Source organism: Stegodyphus dumicola, chromosome 3 (genome assembly GCF_044657685.1).
Source record: "Stegodyphus dumicola isolate Sdum_Otavi_A_Nest chromosome 3, ASM4465768v1".
Classification (NCBI taxonomy): domain Eukaryota; kingdom Metazoa; phylum Arthropoda; class Arachnida; order Araneae; family Eresidae; genus Stegodyphus; species Stegodyphus dumicola.
In genome coordinates, this window is record NC_140770.1 from 23,754,854 (window position 1) to 23,775,572 (window position 20,719).

The 20,719-nt window shown below is 36.0% G+C and overlaps 1 protein-coding gene across 2 annotated transcripts in view; it reads left to right on the top strand.

Moving 5' to 3' along the window:
- The window catches only part of LOC118184887 (receptor-type tyrosine-protein phosphatase kappa-like), a 640,424-nt gene that overhangs the window by 536,072 nt on the left and 83,633 nt on the right, over positions 1-20,719 (top strand). For both annotated transcript variants that reach the window (XM_085812648.1, XM_085812647.1), the window contains exons 7-8: positions 4,601-4,752; positions 6,629-6,764. In XM_085812648.1, coding sequence (XP_085668774.1) covers positions 4,601-4,752; positions 6,629-6,764 — 288 coding nt within the window. The remainder of the gene's footprint in view (positions 1-4,600; positions 4,753-6,628; positions 6,765-20,719) is intronic.

Below are 20,719 nucleotides of genomic sequence, written 5' to 3' on the forward strand. Positions count from 1 at the left end.
AAGTCTCATTTGGCGAAATTCTTGGCGTTTGTATCTGTTTTTTGAAACTCACAATAGCAGAGCACTTAAGTACAGCTCCCGACTCGGTCCATCGCTCTCAAGCTAATCTCTGAGCTCTAGACACTACTCTTTACCAAGACAGGCAGGGTATATATAGCGTCAACCTACCTTCGAGAATACTCTCGAGAAAACGGCTAAAAATGTGCTCTAGAATGTTCTCGCTTCGTCTATGACATATAGCCATTTTTCTCGCCAAATATCTCTAAAGGAGCGATTTCGAGCCAAATCTGCATCTCTGCCTTTCCCTGTCACTTTCTGGCAACCCTATTCATGCTTTGCGGGGAAGATATCCCACCACGTAGCAGCTGGGCATTTCGCAACAATAATTAGCACGTGGAGACAGAACTCCGAAGACGAACACCTGCCCTGGAATATGCCTATCAGGGCGAGCATCTGAACTCCAGGGATCATCCAAGCGGGTGCAGCCCCCGTGTCCCCTCCCCTCGGCTTTATGCAAAGCATAAGAACGGATTGAACGCTTAGACAAAAAATTTACGAAGTGATCTTTGCCCCGAGCACCCCTCTGGGAGCATCGAAAAATTCAGATGGTGTTCTGTACCTTATCAGTCCTCGTCGAAGGAAACGAATGGAACTAAACCCCCAAGGATGGCCCCAAAAATCGAACTATGTTCTAACCCCACAGCCAAGGGGCAAACACGACAGTAGCAGTGTGTAACTCATGGCAGATACTTGAATAGACGTGTAAACGACTTATCGCTATGTCAAAGATGAAACAGAACTTAAGAAGGGTGTAAAAGACTCTTTTGTTACAGAACTCAAACTAATTCAACAGAAGGCCCATCTTGTGCTTACAAACCAGACAGCATTTATGCATTAACTCAAAAGATAAAGGATTAAAATTTAAAACTAAGTTTAATCTTAAGTTGGCCCAAAGGCTACACAGAATGGTGCAAGCTGGCTCAAACTAAACCGATGCGACAAGCACTTTTGGCAAAAATAGAGCAACACCGAAGTTACAAACTGCTATAGTAGAACAGCAACTAGTAACGTGGTCTTCAGTAGGTGCAGCGCACTCTGACTAAACAATTTAAAACCTTCCTTTCAAATACTGTTTCTTTCTACCTCATTTGTATAAGCGCGAGCTGAAAACTAGCATTCTGGTAGGAAAACGGAAAAAGAGAAAAACAGTAAAGCTACTTCACATAACATAAATGGCTAGATGATAATAAATAAATCTTTACAAATGTTTTATATCTTGTAAATAGAAAACTTTCATTTTGTTAAAAAAAAAAAAAAAAACTTCAAATCAAATCAAATAAATTCTAGCTGTCAGCCATTTTCAGACTGTGCATTCGGCTCGAGCGCTATTTGAATTTGAGACCTCTGCCTGATACTTCTAGTATCTGTACCTGTTCATATCGTCGGAAGTCAAATGGCTTTCCGTGCAAAAGATTGTTTCTTGTTTGCACAAGCAAAAATCGTGGCTTTTGGCTGTTACAAGCTAATCAGTTAAGGGGACTCGTACACCTTAAACCCCTTATGATCTTCGAATATGTGACTGTTGCGAGAATTGAGATATTTTATTTATTTTAAAAGCAATTACTTCCACCTTTTTACAGCTGACTACATAATATAGCTGCTTTGGAAACTAGTAACCAGAAAGTTTGTGTTGCCACAAATATTTTTGTAATTTAATCCTAGTGACAAAATATTTCGCCATGTTTCCACCTTGCGCGCATGATATTTTAAAAATGGCTGATGGTACATACTTGAAATTGGATGGAATTCTTTATATGGGCACTATTTTCTAATTGAACCAACAATCTGATGAATATTTTAGTATCGAAAAATTTTATGGACGAAAACATTAAAACATTTTTAATAAAATACATTTTATAAACTCAACTCAAAATAAAATAAAATTTAACGTGAAATTTTTAGAATTTTAGGTTTACAGTAGTTTCCAAACGTTATAAAAGCTATATATTAAATATGGAATTAAATTATGAAACAGAATGTTTTAAAATGTGCGCGCAAGTTGGAAGCATGACGAAAAATGTTGTCACAAAACGGATTAAATTATAAAAATATTTGTGGCAACACAAACTTTCTGATGACTATTTCAGAAAGCAGCTATATTATGTAGTCAGCTGTGAAAAGCTGGTAGTAATTGCTTTTAAAATAAATAAGTTATCCCAATTCTTGCAACAGTCACCTATTCGAACATCTTATGGGTTTTAAGGTGTATGAGTCCCCTTAATCTTGTTTAAATCTTGTAAACAAGATATCTTGTATGGCGTGTATATCTTGTTTATATCTTGTTACATCTTGTTATCTTGTTTCATCTTGTATATCTTGTTTATATCTTTCTACATCTTATTATATCTTGTATATCTTGTTTGTATCTTGTATATCTTGTTTACATCTTGTATATATATATCTTGTTTATATCTTGATCATATAATCTTGTAAATATAAACAAGATTATTATTAAATCTTGTTTATATCTTGTATGTCTTGTTTACATCTTGTATATATGTTACGGTAAAACACCGAAATCTGGAGAATGTTGACTTTCACCGGTGAATGTCAACATTCACATAGTCGCTTGGTGTATGTCCGAAATATTTTCCAAATACTCTTATTTCTGACTTACACCGGTAAATGTCGACATTCACCATGTATTAATGGTGAATGTTGAACACATAAGAATATTACATTTTCTTCTCCGTAATTCGGTCACAAAAAAACGCACTTGACTTAAAATAAAAACTTAAAATACACTGTACATTCAAAATGAGAAAGGAAAATAATAGAAGTTAAAAGCATACTAAATTACGTGATTCAAATCTTATTTATTGCAACAACTTAAACTATTATGACACTTTGAATTGCACAAGAGGCCCTTGCTTTTACAAGTGTATTTATTTGTGGAACACTTCCTTTCGCAATGACAGCGTGTACATATACTCCTCTCTTTTCGACCTACACCAGAGCATATCTGCGATTGTCGACATACACCGGTGAGGGTCCGAATGTACAAGAATGTAATGGAATATTCGATCTTTCACCGACGTATTTGGTGAATGTTGACATTCTCCGGTGAAAGTCGACATTCTCCAATTTCGGTCTTTCACGGTAACATATACACTGAAGTGACAAAAGTCATGGGATACCTCCTAATATTTTGTCGGTCCTCCTTTTGCCCGGCGAAGTGCAGCAACTCGACGTGGCATGGACTCAACAAGTCGTTGGAAGTCCCCTGCAGGAATATTGAGCCATGCTGCCTCTATAGACGTCCATAATTGTGAAAGTATTGACGGTGCAGGGTTTTGGGCACGAACTGACCTCTCGATGATGTCCCATAAATGTTCGATGGTATTCATGTCGAGCGATCTAGGTGGCCAGATCATTCGCTGGAATTGTCCAGAATGTTCTTCTAACCAATCGCGAACAATTGTGGCCCGGTGACATGGCGCATTGTCATCCATAAAAATCCCATCGTTGTTTGAGTACGTGAAGTCCATGAATGGCTGTAAGTGATCTCCAAGTAGCTGAAGGTATCCATTTCCAGTCAACGATCGGTTCAGTGGCACCAGAGGACCGAGTCCATGCCATGTAAAAACAGCCCAGACCATTATGGAACCACCACCAGCTTGAACAGTGCCTTGTTGACAACTTGGGTCCATGGCTTCGTGGGGTCTGCGCCACACTCGAACCGTACCATCAGCTCTTACCAACTGAAATCGTGACTCATCTGACCAAGCCACGGTTTTCCATTCGTTTAGGGACCAACCGATATGCTCACGAGCCCACGAGAGTCGCTGCAGGCGATGACGTGCTGTCAGTAAAGGCACTCGAGTCGGTCTTCTGCTGGCATAGCCCAAGGAAGACAAATTTCGCCGCACTGTCCTATCGAAAACGTCCCTCGTACGTCCCACATTGATTTCTGCGGTTATTGGACGCAGTGTTGCTTGTCCGTGAACATTGACAGCTCTACGCAGACGTCACTGGTCTCGATCGTTAAGTGCAGGTGGTCGGCCACTGCGCTGTCCATGGTGGGACGTTATGCCTGAAATTAGATACTCTCGGCACACTCTTGACACTGTGGATCTCGGAATGTTGAATTCCCTCACGATATCCGAAATGGAATGATCCATACGTGTAGCTCCAACTACCATTCCGCGTTCAAAGTCTGTTAATTCTCGTCGTGCGGCCATAATCACGTCAAAGCCTCTTCACATGAATAACTTGAACACAAATGAAAGCTCTGCTAAAGCACTTCGCATTTATACATTTTCTACGCGATACTACTGCCATCTGTATATTTGCATATTGCTATGCCATGACTTTTGTCACTTCAGTGTATATATATATGTATATTGTTTATATCTTGATCATATAATCTTGTAAATACAAGCAGGATTATCTTGTTTTTATCTTGTAAATAGATACTATTTATTGTAAATCGATACTATATTGGAAATAGATACTATTTACATGGTTTTTATAACATTGTGTTCTTTTAGGGATAATCGAATACTATTTACATAGTTTTTATAACATTGTGTTCTGTTAGGGAGAAGAAGTCCGGCAACTATCTCATATACACTACGTCGCTTGGCCTACTCATACGAACCCCTTTCCATGTTCTCTCCTCGACTTCCGGCGTAGGGTGAAGATCTATCTCAGCCAGTATCCTGACAACGGCCCCCTGATCGTCCACTGCAGGTACAGACTATATCTTTTAGAATTTTTAATTGTAATCAAACTCAAGTTGTATACAGAAGCGAAATTATGAGTGATAAGTTTCTGTAAATATTTCAGAATTTTGTAAATAATTGCAATGAATTGTAATGCCATAGGGATATTTTCGTAGGATGTGAAATACGTTCAATAATTAAATAATCGTTATGTTCAAGATATAAAAGAATATTTTGCGAAAGAATTGTCCAGAAAACTAATAATTTGAGAAATAAGGTATATGCGATTTTATTGCGATTTCTTCTTGTAAACGTGGACAGTGAAATTCAGTCTTCTGTTAAATTTTAAATCGTTCACCTTAAAATTGCAATTGAATGAAAAGCTTGTTGAATTCTACGGGTTTTGGATTTTGAGTGACTCACGACAACACTCCTCGAATTTTAAGTCTAGGGGCTTTTTACCCAACATTATTAATCAAGCAGTTAAAAAAATTCTCATCTCAACACACTAAAAGGCAAACTCTTGTTTTAGGAGTTTATAAAAATTCTGTTGTCATTCCCTTCTTTCCATCAATAAGCTGTAAAGTTGCACATATTTTGAAAAAATTTAATTTTCGAATTTGTTTATTCTCTCATCAATAAAATTCCGAGTTCCCTACTCGAGGACCCCATTCCGGATATGAATACCTGGGGTATTTATAGGATTCCTTGCCAGTGTGGTTTAATTTACATTGGCCGAACTAAGAGAGCCTTAAAATTTTGCGTCAAGGAACATGAGGCATATGTTAGAAAAAAAGGAAACACGGAAGTCTTCTGTTGCTCAACATTGTTGGTACGAAAATCACACTTTCAATTTTTCTGCTGCCAAAATTATTCAAAAAACATCTTGCATTGGAGAACTGGATTTTCTAGAGGCATTTCACATTCAAAAAAATCTTTCTGTTCTAGTTAACGATCCTAATTCCAATCCATCTTTGCCTTCGAAAAGAAATTATGTTTCATAAAGAAATTATGTTTATAAAGAAATTATGTTTTAGTTCTGGTTTCATCAACAGATGGCGCCACTTGCTTATTCTTGTCCAGGCTTTCTTATCTTATCTAATCATTATTTCCTATCTTGTTCGCTTGCGGTTTTGCAGCTGAGGATGGTGGTTCGGTAAAACCATCGAAACTAGTCCTGTGAAAATTTTGAAAATATGACCCTGATTTTTGTTGTTTGCCTTCTCAGTTAAATCAAATGTATTTAATTTACCAATAAAATGTACCTCAGAAGAAAAAACTATGCCCAAATAGGGAAAGGGGGAAATTATACGATTATTTTAAAATTTTTCAAAACCTATTGCTAAGAAGCTAGGACGTAAAATACACGGGGAAACACGGCAATAAAGTTTATTCTTTGTTGGGATGTATTATTTCAAAACGAGAAACGAGAGCTTTTTTTATGTAGTTTTTATGCTACCAAGAAAAGGTTCTCCTATCTGAATTTTTTAAAAATGATGATGTAGGTATAAACCTAAATGCACATCATTTAAACACGTATTTAGCATAGGATTAAATTTTTCAAACTGCATCGTAAGCGATACAAAAAAGTGGCATTCTAAATCACTTTGCTTCACATGTCAGAGCATATCTAGAGGCTTATGACTATCAGCAACTTCTCTTGCTATATTTATAGGTCCTATGAAGACCCCTTTTAGAAAAATGATCCGATTTATTCCCTTAACGGAAGTGAATACAGTTAGCTGCATACATAAACTGACTTTGATTTATATATTCTGGATGCAATATATTTTTGCTTCTAAATATTACAATAGCAGTGTCTGCCTTATCTAGTGACTTTTCTTGTATACATTTTTCTTGCTGAGGAAGATAGAATGTTTAACCCCGGAAATGTTTTTTCCCAGTGACGGTTGCGGTCGAACGGGTGCCTACATCTGTATCGATTCGAATCTGGATTTGGCAGAGGAAGATGCGGTGTATGATGTATACGGTTACGTTAAAAGTCTGCGCAACGCCAGGAGGGGGATGATAGAAGACGTGGTAAGTAAAGTTTAAAATCCATATCAAATCCTTTATTCAAATTTCTTAAAACTGCAAAATAGTGTACTATTAGTGCTTAGTGAGTGTGTTGAGAGCGGTGGTTATGTAGTAGGATGTTTGTTACCAAGGGTCAGCACTCGATGTAAGTGAATAAGAAAATGCTTTTAGCCCAGAAGGGCTATTAATTTTGTTTGGCATTTTGCGTCGAAAACTTTAAAAGTCTGAATTAATTTTCAAAATGTTGCCACCAAATATTATTAGCCTGTATAATATTTAACGAAATTAAATAATGAAGGATCTTCATGAATGTATGTATGTTTTTCGTATTGTAAAAAAACAACGGTACACAGAGACATCAAATTTTGAATAACGTAGGTCTCAACTCGAATATGGGCATCTGTAAGCCCAAATTTTGAATTTGTTATATTACATGGCAAAAAAAAACATTTTTTATCTCCAGCGCGCGATATTGTGTATCGGGAATTCTAAAGATAGGCTCTTTTAAATATCTTATGATATTCGTGTTGAATTGTATAAGGTATTACTCCCGCCTCCCTAGCTTGCCTTCGTGGTGTAATGGTTCTGAACGCTGGGCCGGTACTACAGAGGTCCGTGGTTCGATTCCCGGCGAAGGCAATTGCTAATTTTTCATCTCTCCGGCTTCCAAAAAATTCCTAATGTCTCTACAATTGAATTTTACGGTTTAAGTGTGACGAACGTGACATTTAATAAATAAAGGTAACACACAAAACGTTAAGAAAACGAGCCTTTATGCGTAATATAAAATCCAAACATTTTCAGATTTTTTTAATTGGTACTTTTCGTTAAACTTAATAGATGAGTAATGCTTGTCAGCCTATGGTATATGAAAAAATCTGATGTGTACACCACATGACTTCCTTGTACGGATTGTTAAATTATACGCATTTGTTTCTTGCATTTCTTTTAAACTTATTGGATTTAATTAAATCTACTTCGCCGACAGCGCATAAACCACAATAGAATAAAGGCATTCTTTAAAATTCACTCTATTTGTTTAACATAGCGACACTCTGGCACTAGGTTCACTTAGAAGTATTATATTTCATTCATATTATAACTCAATGCACAAAATGTATATCATTTAAAGAATTATCTAATCGCTGCCACACGTTCTTTTCAAATATTATAATAAAGCTAGAACTATGTAAAAAAGAAATTAAGCAAACAAAACAAAAAAAAAAAAAAAAGTTTTTCACAGACGATTGAGTATTTCTCATTCAATTAATTCAGTTTTCACTTCGCGGCAAGACAAAAATACATAAAAGCTCAAAATATCTGTATTAAAAATTACTAATTATTAAAAATTAAATTATTAATTATTAAAAATTAAGTAAATCTTAAACACTTATTTCCTCGAAAAAATTCCAGAAAGGATTAAGCATGATTTAATTCGCAATAATAAATGAAGGCGTTATTTTTGTTGTTGCGAAGCTTAGTCTCTCTAGATTGGCAACAAATCTACAATTCTGCTGTTTCAAATGTAAACAAATATGTCCGCCATGTTATTTAAAACTTAACCGCACTTAAACAGCTTTTAAATTGTTGATAATTGTACAAATATTGCTTCCAGAATTACGAAAGGCATAAAACCCTTAACCGGAAGATAAGAACAACATAATTCAATCATTTTTTAAAGCAAAAAATGTAGAATTTACAAACATATAAGAGTAAAGAAACTCAGATCACTGTGTCGAGTAACAGAGTGGATATATATATTAGTATTTATATACTTTTGGTGCTGCCGATTGCAACCAAAATACGAGGTGCACATCTACATGTTATAGCAGTCCTATATACAAAATTTCAACGTTCTGAGGCTACTTGTTTTTGAGTTATGCGAGATACGTTCGTACAGACGCCACGAAAAATTCTCTTCAGAATTTATTTTAAAGCAGTTTTATAATTTTTTTGAAGGAAAAGAGTATTTTATTCTGTCCTTACGTACAGATATCACGCAGAAACATCTTTAAATTGCATTCGATAGCTGTCAAAATGGATATTTTCGTTGAAATATGCTGCCTGAATCTTTTCGCGATTACAATACTTTCTTTTTGCTTCGTACAAGGAAGTAAAAAAGATGAGAGAGGACAAGTGATAACTTGATAACTTCTGCATCAAATCTATGTTAAAACCTTTGTCAAGTACTTGACTTCGAGTCATGCATTGAAATATAATAGATACGGTCTGACTGGAATCTCACGCTCTAAAAGACTTCTTTTGCCGTTCTTGTCACAGATAGTTAATTCAGAACAGCGTGCCATACCAGCTTCACTATGGAAAGAACCACAGCTTCACCCATGACGGCAACCTCGTATTTATACGATATCAGAGCAACAGCCACGCGGAACCCTTATCACATCTAGCGATGGTCCTTATCACATCTAACGTCTAGCGATGCTAGACGGGATTTCTCTGAGAATCTAGATTTCTGGTAGCACTGGTTTAGAAGGAAGTATTCCTAGAAAAAAAAAATAGCCCCGCTGGAAGCGAAGCCCCGCTGGAAACGATGTACCGACTGCATATTTCACAAGTGCACATCTGTGTAGCCACCGAGAGAGTGGCTTCTAGGATGGACCAATGAGCATCCAGTAATATTTCTATCATGCCACATGACCTTTGGCGTGCTTTAAGATTTAAGCAATATTCTGATGGTTGGAAATATTCTGTCACGCAATTTTCTGTACAAAATAATTAAAGCATCGTCGATTGCTTCTGAAACATTTTATTACATTTTATTACAAAAATAAACATTTTATTTTTGAAGTGAGATCAAATATAGAAAATTATGAAGATTTCACTACCTGGTTGAAATAAATACAAACACAAGTTGGATACTTCGCAAAAATATCGATCTGAAATATTACTTAATAAGTGGTAAATAAGATGAAGAAAGAAATATGTGATAAACATCTGAACCCAAATGCAATCTTTACATAAAACTATGCGTATGAGAAAAATATTTACACCAATTATATATTTAAATAGAAGTCAGCACTTTTTATTACAGTCTATATGAAAAAGATGTTCTATAATAATAACCAATGCAGAATTTTATTCAAAGTGAACTTCACTAATTTGCATTCGTATACATTTAGTGCGTTAATTTTCACATTTAATAAATGCTCACTCTTAAAATGTACTGTCTACACAAGAAGTACCTCATCAAACAGAGTGAATTTATCGTATTCACAACGAGTATATTCAGTTTATTCACATATAATTTTTAATGTTAACAATGGATATAACCAGATTATGTATATTCTGAACCTTACACTTTAAAAATCAAAAAAATGCAAGCACTGAAATAAGAAAACACTAGATTCATTGTAAAACTTTCAGTCATTCTCAGCTCAATTAAAAAAATATATACACTTGAATTATCTTAATCCACATAATATGCCGTGAACATCAATCCTAATATTAATGCGTGATAAAAATTGCGACAGCGAGTAATCAAACTCAGAAAACGAAAGCACTACGAGATTTTCTACTATTACGCCATATATTTATAACTGCGAAACAAATTCAAATTAAAACGTAAACAACATACGCTCACATGCACGAAGATTTAGCGTCACAAGAGCAATAGCAGCCCATTGGTCCATTTTCGAAACCCCTCCCTCAGTGGCTACGCTGATGTGCACTTGAGAAATATGCGTACCGACTACCCGGTATTTTTTGAAGCCTCGCCGAAAATGTTTCGACTGCAGCTCTGTCCCGGGTAGAGAACAACCAATCAGACGAATGCTTTGCTTCTGAAGGATCACGTGATCTCAAACTGAGCGATAATCGGTTACTATTTGACGTTCAAGTCTTTGTACTAAGTGAAATCAACCTAGCTATGTGGTTTTTCGGAAATGTGCTGGTTCTGAGAATTGTCCATTTCGGCGTCCAGTCTCGCGTAGGCGTAATGGCAGACCGCACATTGAGTTGAACAGTGTTAAACGAATGTCGCATACTGCGCATGCCCAGAAAACAATTTAGCGTAATTACTATGTTGGCGCGATTTGAAAAGAAGATAAATACGGTATATGGTAGATGTACCGCCATCTGATTGTAAACAAAACTGGTGTTTAAATCTTCGTAGAGTTTAATGTAAATGTAAATTAATTACTGTGTTAAAATACTATTTTTTGCTGTACTGCTCAAACAACTAGAAAGCTGAAATTATTGCGAAGTAATGTGAAGCAGAGTTTGCATTCATAATGTAAAATATAATACCTATGAAATTCTGCACACTCCTTTGGAACTGTACAAATTTTCGTTCAGAAAAAGACTGAAATTTAGGATATATTAGTTGAAAATTTATTCATTATACTTTTAAGCAATAAAAACAATTCAGGATTTACCATACGTTCCATTCGTACATACATAAAGAAACACTGAGGAATATAACAAGTGCTTGCAAATAACACTGAAGAAATTTTACAATTCCTTAATGCTAGTTATTAAATTCTTTGATATGAGAGAATAAAAGCGCGAATATACGCTAACAAACTAAGCGAGATATTCCAGTTTACAATTACTGAATTATAAAATGTAAACAAATTACATTTAAATAACGAATTATTACGAACATATGTTAACAAATATTAAATGCATATTGACAAATTACAATGAAAGATATATTAGAAAATCGGTATGGACGTTAAAATACTAACTAATAAGCTAAGTTGCACAACATTTTACAGTAGTAAACATCCTTCGAACACACTCGACAGCCATGGTGATCACGAATAAGCTAGCGTAGGGTTGCTTAGTCGCCAATACTTCTCCCCGCGCCAAAGGTACACCATCAAGCATGCGCAGTAAGCGAAATTTGCTTAACATTGTTCAACTCAATGTGCGGTCTGCCATTACGTTTCGCGTAGCGGAAAGATAATGTGATAGGGCTTTAATATGCACAACTAGTAAACAGGTATCGTTTCGCCATATTACTCCTCTAAGATAAAACACTAATTAATGGGTTACATTTTGTTGTAATACATACTGTTGCATTTATAATATTCATTACGTATATTATATATGTAATATTTTAATATTCATCAATTTCGATTCAAAATCTGGTTTTTCCAGGAAAAGCTACACCATAATTTCTAAGGCCTTCGCAGTTTTGTGTATGTCGCAGCCAAAGTTACCGTTAGCTGGTTCATTGCTTTCCTTATTTTATTAAAAGAGATGTGGAAGGCTTGGACTAACATGTCACGATATTCACCACCCGAATGCCCGTAGACTTGTTCTTCTTGCGGAAATGAGACTTCTCATCTGTCCCGTACGCTAGGGCAAGATGTTTGGAGTATAAGCTTGTCAGTGTTGATATACACTGGTGTGCAAAAATTAAGGACGAGACAGTTTTTTCAATATAACTTTGTACAAAAGCTTTCCAAATCAACACATTTAATACCGTAAGATCCCCAATACGTAAGGACATGAGTAATGTAAGCAACACTTACTAAAAGAGAAAACAGAGGGATAAAAAGAAGCTTTATTGAAAATGTAGCATGGAGCGCAATGCGAATGAAGGACGAAACATCCCTGTGATGGGTGTCCAGCAAGAAACATCCGGTCTTTAATAGGGGATATGATCTCCCCTAACAGCTACGCAGGTTTCACAGCGTCTGCCCATGCTGATAAAGAGGGTGTCAATGAGTTGTTGAGGCATTGCTGCCCATTCGTCTTGCAGCTCCAATTGAAGCTCCGGAATCGTTACTGGTGGTAAGGTACGAACTGCCAAGCGTCTGCCTAGAAAATCCCATACATGCTCGATGGGATTGAGATCCGGAGATCGTGCCGGCCAATCCATACGTTCAATATCCTCACTCTCTAAGAGCTGTTCGGCAGCTACTGTGCGATGACATGGTGCATTGTCGTCCATGAAAAGGAACTGCGGACCCATAGCGCCTCTAAAAAGACCATATGGAAGAAGACTCTCGTTACAATAACGGGTCCCGTTGACGGAACCTGCGTGGAAGACGTGAAGGTCTGTACGACTACCAAGCATGATGCCTCCCCAAACGAGAACACCGCCACCTCCATACCAGACCCTTTGAATGATGTTCGAGGAATGATTGCGGCTTCCCCGCTCTCTCCAGATGAGTATGCGATGAGAACCGCTACTCCGACTGTATCTTCTCTCATCTGTAAAGAGTACTCGTCCCCATTCATTGTCTCTCCAATTCCGGTGTTCCCGGCACCACAGAGAACGCCTTCTTCGATGGGCAGGCGTTAGAGGTACACACCGTACAGGGCGTCGTGCAAACAGACCACCACCGTGCAGTCTTCTGGCCACGGTAAAACGCGATATCGGTCGTCCAGTCCCCTGTGTCGTGTGTCTAGCGATTTCTCCCGCTGTCTGCCGCCTGTTTCTTCTGGCCTGTAAGGCAATATACCGGTCACCTGCGGGTGTGGTTCCTCGTGGACGACCACTACTAAACCCGCGATAGCTGTTCCTGTAGTTTGAAATTGTCTCCAAAGTCGTAAAGTCGTGAAACGATGCTGTGAGCCATTCCGAACTCTGCAGCCACACAGCCACACTGCGGGCTTCCTCCAACTTCTCAATGATTCGACTTCGGGTAAAAGCATCCAGATGTCGTCTAACAGATCGATTATTCGCCATTTATCGCTAAGGCAGCAAGTCGGTGTGATTTTAACTGCTATACGGCGTGCAATCTCTTTGCCAGAAACATTGATCTTACACCGACAACATGCTTTATACTACTCAGTCACTGCCCCATCACGTCTACCTGCATATCTGCGTATGTGCTACCGTAGATCACCTTACTTAATCTCCTGATTGGTCTTTCTGTCCGCTCTACCTCTTCGTTCAGCTGATATGCTAATTTTTCGACTTCGTCCTTAATTTTTGCACACCAGTGTAGAGAAGAAAGAATTTCTTCTGAGTGCCTCAGAATTCTCCCAAGATGAGCTTCAGTTACCTTTTATATTGTCTAAATTTGAAAGTCTGTCCAGATAGGTTTTCTTTTCGCTTTAAATTCGGTTTTCGCACATTCCTATGCTAGCCTAAGAAAAACACTTGTATAATATTTCTGTTTAAAGGGTTGTAAATCATCGATAATTCTTATAAAAAAAGGAGTTATAATTTTTTTACTTCCTTCTACGAAGTAAAAAGGAAGTATTGTAATCGCGAAAAGTTTCAGGCAGCATATTTCAGCGAAAATATGCATTTTGACCGCAATCGAATACAATTTAACGATGTTTTTGCGTGATATCTGTACATAAGGACAGAATAAAAGACTCCTTTCCTCCAAAAAAATTATAAAACTGCTTTAAAATGAATTCTGAAGAGAATTTTTCGTGGAACCTGTACGAACGTATGTACGTACGTACGTATCTCGCATAACTCAAAAACGAATACACTCAGAACCTTGAAATTTTGTATATAGGACTGCTATAACATGTAGATGTGCACCTCGTATTTTGGTTGCAATCGGCCGCACCAAACGTATATATCCACTCTGTTACCCGGCTCAGTGATCTCAGTTTCTTTACTCTTATATGTTTGTAAATTGTACACTCTTTTGCTTTCAAAATGATTGAATTATGTTGTTCTTATCTTCCGGTTAAGGTTTTTATACCTTTAGTAAATCTGTTTGTAATATTTTTAGAATTATCAACAATTTTAAAGTTTTTTAAGTGCCCCTAAGCCTAACAATTTTTTTGATGGCGGCCATTGCTTGTTTACATTTTAAACAGCAGACTAATGGATTTGTTGCCAATCTAGAGAAATGTAGCTTCGCAACAACAAAGATAACGCCTTCATTTATTATTGCGAATTAAATCATGCTTAATCCTTTCTGGAATTTTTTCGAGAAAATAAGTGTTTCAGATTTACTTCGTCATTTTCAATACAGATATTTTGAGTTTTTATGTATTTTTGCCTTGTCGCGAATTGAGAACTGAATTAATTGAATAAGAAATACTCAATCGTAAAACTGTTTCTTTTTTGTTTTGTTTTCTTAATTTCTTTTATACATCGTTCTAGCTTTATTTATAGTATTTGAATAGAACATGTGGCAACGATTAGATAATTCTTTAAATGATATAAATTTTGTGCATTCTGAGTTATAATATGAACGAAATATAATACTGTTAAGTGAATCTAGCGCCAGAGTGTCGCTATGGTAAACAAATCGAGTGAATTTATTCTATTGTGGTTTATGCGCTGTCGGCGAAGTAGATTTAATTCAATCCAATAAGTTTAAACGAAATGCAAGAAAAAATGCGTGTAATTTAATATTCCGTACAAGGAATTCATGTGGTGTACACATCAGATTTTTTTTCGATGGCATTAAATTTGTTTATGAAAAAATAAAAGTAAATAAATTTTAAGATGATGTGTTTATTAATTAAAACTTAAACTAATTAAAACTTAAAATTTCTGCTTGCTAGATCTTATATTCGGAATATATTTGTCTAGTAATTATGCTAAATAGTCTTTTAATAGCAAAACTCTACGGTAATACTTTGCCTCATAATTTAACGGTTTCATTGTTTTAGTGAACGATTTTTTGTACTGATATCATTTTCCAGTAACGCTTAGTGATCAAGGTTATTAATCTCTCGTTTCCTTTGGTGTTTTTACACAAGACAGTTTTTACCCCTTCGTTTAATTATTTCTTAGAACTTTCTAAAGCAGGATTATTTTTTTATTTCTCATTTACACCAGAGGTGTATTTTTAGCGATTTTTTTGATGACTTCATGTCAAAAAGATGTTAATCTTATTCCATAATTTTGCTCTTCTCTGCCATCTGTTGAAACCTGCTGTTGAGATAATTACCAACAAGTCTTTTGTTATGTGCCTGCTAAGATAACATGATTTGGTACTATTCGGTTTTGAGGCCGTAAAAAATCGCCAAACTATTGTTGATGCCAGTGCTGCCAAAAATAATTGCGGCAACCCTAACGCAAGAAAGGCAGTATAATAGTAAATAACTATCTAAGATTGATGTTTTAATTTAGATGAAAAGTTAATTTCATGTAATACTTTTTTATTATTATAATTTACATAAAAAAGGCTAAACATAACTGAATGGAAGCATAAGAGTAAATAACTATTTCAAATCATTATTATAATTTATATAAAAATTGCTAAACATATGAATAGATGCCTGCATCGCTATTTCGCTACCGAGTTATTGCTAAAGCATAATTTCATCTCGTTGGTTGTTCAAATATAATTTTCTATAATGAATGATGCATTTTTTATGAAACAATTCTCGGTAAAGTGCAGAATCGCCCACTTATTTGTTTGCCGCTTTTTACAAGGGTAAAAACAATTGGATTTTTGTCAATTTTCTTTTATATGGTACTTACGTATTATCGCAACCAGGTTGGCGCTATTTGTAAGTTTGAGTAAAAAAGTATGAATAGAAAGAAAATGTACATTTATTAATTACAGATAATTTTAATACAGTTTTTTATATTATTTTGTTTTAAAATATAAAATAGCAATTAAACCCTTCTGGTTTCGAATTTGAATAAGTTGCAGAATTATTTTTTCAGCGGAAATCTTTTGGCTATTGCTTTCTGCACTGATTGAAAACCGTATTCGCCATAACCATGTACACGTCGACTTATTTTTACTTAAAAAAAAATCCCAGAATTGCACAGAAATGGCATTGCGCACACTCTTGACTTTATCCATGTACACTGCTATTTTCTCATAAATTACAAAAATTTGCACGAAAATGCAGGAAAATTTTGTGAATCTCCACATGTTCTTTTTACAAAACTACGTATAACACGTAGGATTGCCGTAAGTAGGGTCGCCAAATTTGGCAATTTATGCGAATTTTGGCCTGGTTGCGTTAATACGTAAGTACCTTTTATATTTTAAGTGAAAATAGGTCGATGTGTACATAGATAAAGTCAAGGGTGTGCGCAGTGCCATTTTTGTGCAATTCTGGGATTTATTTTAAGTGAAAATAGGTAGATGTGTACATGGATACCGAGTATGTGCAATTCTTAAAAACGCGTCAAGCAGTGAGTGATTCTGCACTTTACTCAAAATTCTATTGCCGATTTTTCGTCATGGGCAATTCCCAAATTGTTAAATCCATAGGATATCAAAAAAGGATTTAAAAATTAAACTAGTATTTCAATGGCGTCTTAAGAAGTATAGAACTATATAAACTTACTCAGTCTGAAATCAGCGCGTACGCTAGATTTGGCGAGCTGTTAAATGGGCGCGTTTGCTAGATTTGCCGCTTTTGCGCATACATTTTCGCTGCAATTTTTTTACGGTCCTCGAAACGGAATAGTACCCATGATTTATGTAAAATGTTTGGCTATCGTGGAATTTAGTTATGCTCATAAAAGTATCTTCGTCATTAGAGATTTCAATAGTTGAGAGAGATTTAGATAAATATGGTAGAGAGCTTAAATGAAAACACATGATATTCGATCAGATTTGAGACATTTTAAAGATAGGTAAGATGATGAATTTTGTGACATAACAGGTAAGAGCTTGTAGAAATTGTTTGATAAGGGAAAACATATTTTCTTAAAATATATTCAGCCGAAAACAAAGAAAAGATTATTCTTATCAACTACATTGATTGAATCGGTTTACACAATCAACCACTTATTTTACTTAAATTAGGTAATTTTTTGTTGTTTTTGTTTAATTGCATGTATACAGTTGATACTTTTGATGAATTCAAAACTCTTGTTAAAGAATATTTAAACATATTTACGTTGTTCAGGTCAATTCTGTCACGAGAAGGAGAAAATATTTTTCAGGATAAAAAATTATCAAAAAAAAAAAAAAGAAAGAAAAGAATATATAATTCGGGCGCCATGACTTCCCTGTACGGCCTGTTATATTATACTCTTTTGTTACTACACTTTATTTAAACTTATTTCCTCGAATTATTCTAAATTAACTGATCCCTCGCGGCAAGTTGAAAATGACATCAGAAGTTACAAATCTTGAAATTAAACATCCCGGTCAGTTTTTGTCGTACGCGAATCAAGCCTTTATAATTTATTTTTTCATATATATCTGTATATTCTTATAATATATATATGTCTGCGTGTGTGTGTGTAAGTAAGAGAACAAATTTGTAAGTTAAAATTCTAATTTAAACTAGCGGTAATCCCTTAATTCCCCCTTGTGTTCTAAAAATCATAATTAGCATTTCTGGACTGCGTCATTTCCAGATGAATTCATCTTGCATGGCTTGCATAATGCTCATGGCGTAGCTAATTCGCAACTTGAACTCAAAATTTTGAGAACTAAAACCTTTAAAAAGTAAAGCAAAACCTTCTCTTAGTGAGCCTCCATATTGGATAAATCAGCACTTAGCTTTAGCTCTCTTTTTGTCATTACGCTACTTCTCTCCTTTTGGCTTGTTGTGCTGTTAACTATGTTGCTATCTAAAATGCGATACTCTATATAAAATTCTGGGTTGCATATTGAGCCCACGATCATGTGTGATGAAAAATATGTTTCGATTATTAGTTCCTATTCACCAACAAAAATGATGTTCAATTCGACCACGTCTGTCTACAAGTCTCTCCTCTGAGTGGCATCTTTTTAACCATGCAGTAACGTCTCTTCAGGATATAACGCTGAGAACCATCGTCAGTCTGTTGCAGCTTACTAAGTCATTTCATTACACACACACATAATATAACATATATAACGGGTGGCCATAATTAAACTGACAGTGCTCACAGTGTTCTGTAGCGCGATCTATTTGCGAGAATGACGCCACATTTTGTAGGAAGATTAAACAAGACGTGGGACGAAGGATTCCGCGAAAAAAAAAATTAGTCCCAAAAGTCACCGCTAGGGGAATATTTGGCGCTGTGTAATAGAAAATAGAGTGTTAACAAATGCAAATCAATACGGAAATTACCTTTTATTTTGCATTCAAATGAGTTTCAATGTGGGTGCCGTTGTTGTGGTCCACATATTGCATTCTGTGCACAGTATGCACAACAGGAGAAAGTAACATGTCTGCATGAATCTTCCGTACAGTCTGTGATATGTTATCCTTCAACGTAGTCAGGTCCCGGACCACTCCTTGATAGACCTTGGACTTAAGGTAACCCGATAGCCAGAAGTCGCATGGGGTAAGATCAGGCGACCGAGGTGGACATGCAGTTGCAAAGTAGCGGCTAATGACTCTTTCTGTTGTGAAATTTCTGTCGTAGCATCTGTTGCACCCGTACAGCAAGGTGTGAAGGGGCTCCATCTTGCATGAAAAGGATTTTCCCCAGGCATTGTCTTTGCTGAAGTGCCGGAATGACAAAACTGTTCAACGTGAGGCGATATTTCTCTCCGGTAACAGAACAGGTTTCCGGTCCTGTCGGGGTAATGTTCTCATAGAAGAATGGACCTACGATAAATTTTATTCCGTATTAATTTGCATTTGTTAACACTCTATTTTCTATTACACAGCGCCAAATATTCCCCTAGCGGTGACTTTTGGAACTAATTTTTTTTCGCTGAATCCTTCGTTCCCCGTCTTGTTTAATCTTCCTACAAAATGTGGCGTCATTCTCGCAAATAAATCGTGCTACAGAACACTGTGAGCACTGTCAGTTTAATTATGGCCACCCGGTATATATATATATATAAGATATAAAAAATACGATGGTTTCTTTAAGAATAATTGGCGACCTTAAAATTAACTATTCTACATTTTATGCTCCCCCCCCCTAAATTCATCTGTTCTCCCATATCTTTCCATGTTAATATAACACTGCTTGAAAAAGGTAACTAAAAATTAACCAGTCATAGCTTGTCTCTACAATTGCATCTATTTCGGCGTAAATACCGCTCGCAAGTTAATTACGTCATTTCCTTCCCCAGCTTCTACCTTGCTAAAAACTTCGTGCTGCTTCGAGAAAGTCCTCCACGAAGGCATCCCTCCCATTAGGCAGATAGCCCTAGTGTGCTTTGCCATAATTAAATAAACCAAACAAAACCAAACCAGTTTTCACTGCAAAGTTTCTGTCTTGGAGATAAGAAGCAATTAGTCTAATGCAATGATCTGGGAAGGTTAACTTGATAAGTCTGTGGATAAGTCCCTGGTGCTAATACCCTATCAAAAGCTTTTTCAGTGTCAAGGAATATGGCTTCTGTAGGGATCTCAGTCTAAGGTACCTATGTCTTACTTTTCAAATACAAACAATTATTGTTATGAACTATGATTGGATAAATCCCTTTTCTGCAAAATTATCTGATGTGAGTTATGATGGAATAAAATTATGTTCTGAAATAGCTTCATTTCTAAGTTTGTGGTATATGTCTCCATTTATTTAGCTACGTAGACTTCAAACTCAGAAAGCGCATCAAAATATCCATCCTCTGCCATAACGACTGAAAGCTGTTAAAGTATGTGATTCCTCCTACGCATTAAATTATGACAGCTTAAATAATATATAAGATATAACAAAATACGATGGTTGCTTTAAGAATAATTGCCTACCTTAAAATTAACTATTCTAGATGTTATGCTCTCCCCTAAATTCATCTGTTCTCCCAAATTCGAGATGTTTCTATGTTATATTAAACTCATTTTAAAAGTAAGATATAGGCAGAGTGAGCGCAGTAATATACTGAGAAGCAAAGCACCGCGATGGTGTTAGCAAGGTAGACGCTGAGGAAATGAATGACGTAATTAACTTGCGAGCGGTATTTATACCGAAGTAGATGCAATTGTAGAGACAAGCTATGATTGGTTAATTTTAGTTTTAGTTAACGTTTTCAAGCAGTTTTATATAACATGGAAAGATATCGAATTCGGCAGAACAGATGAATTTAGGAGGAGAGCGTAAAATCTAGAATAGTTACTATTGAGGTCGAAAATAATTCTTAAAGCAACCATCGTAATTACGCCTTTAAGAATAATTGCCGACTTCAAAATATATATATTAATAT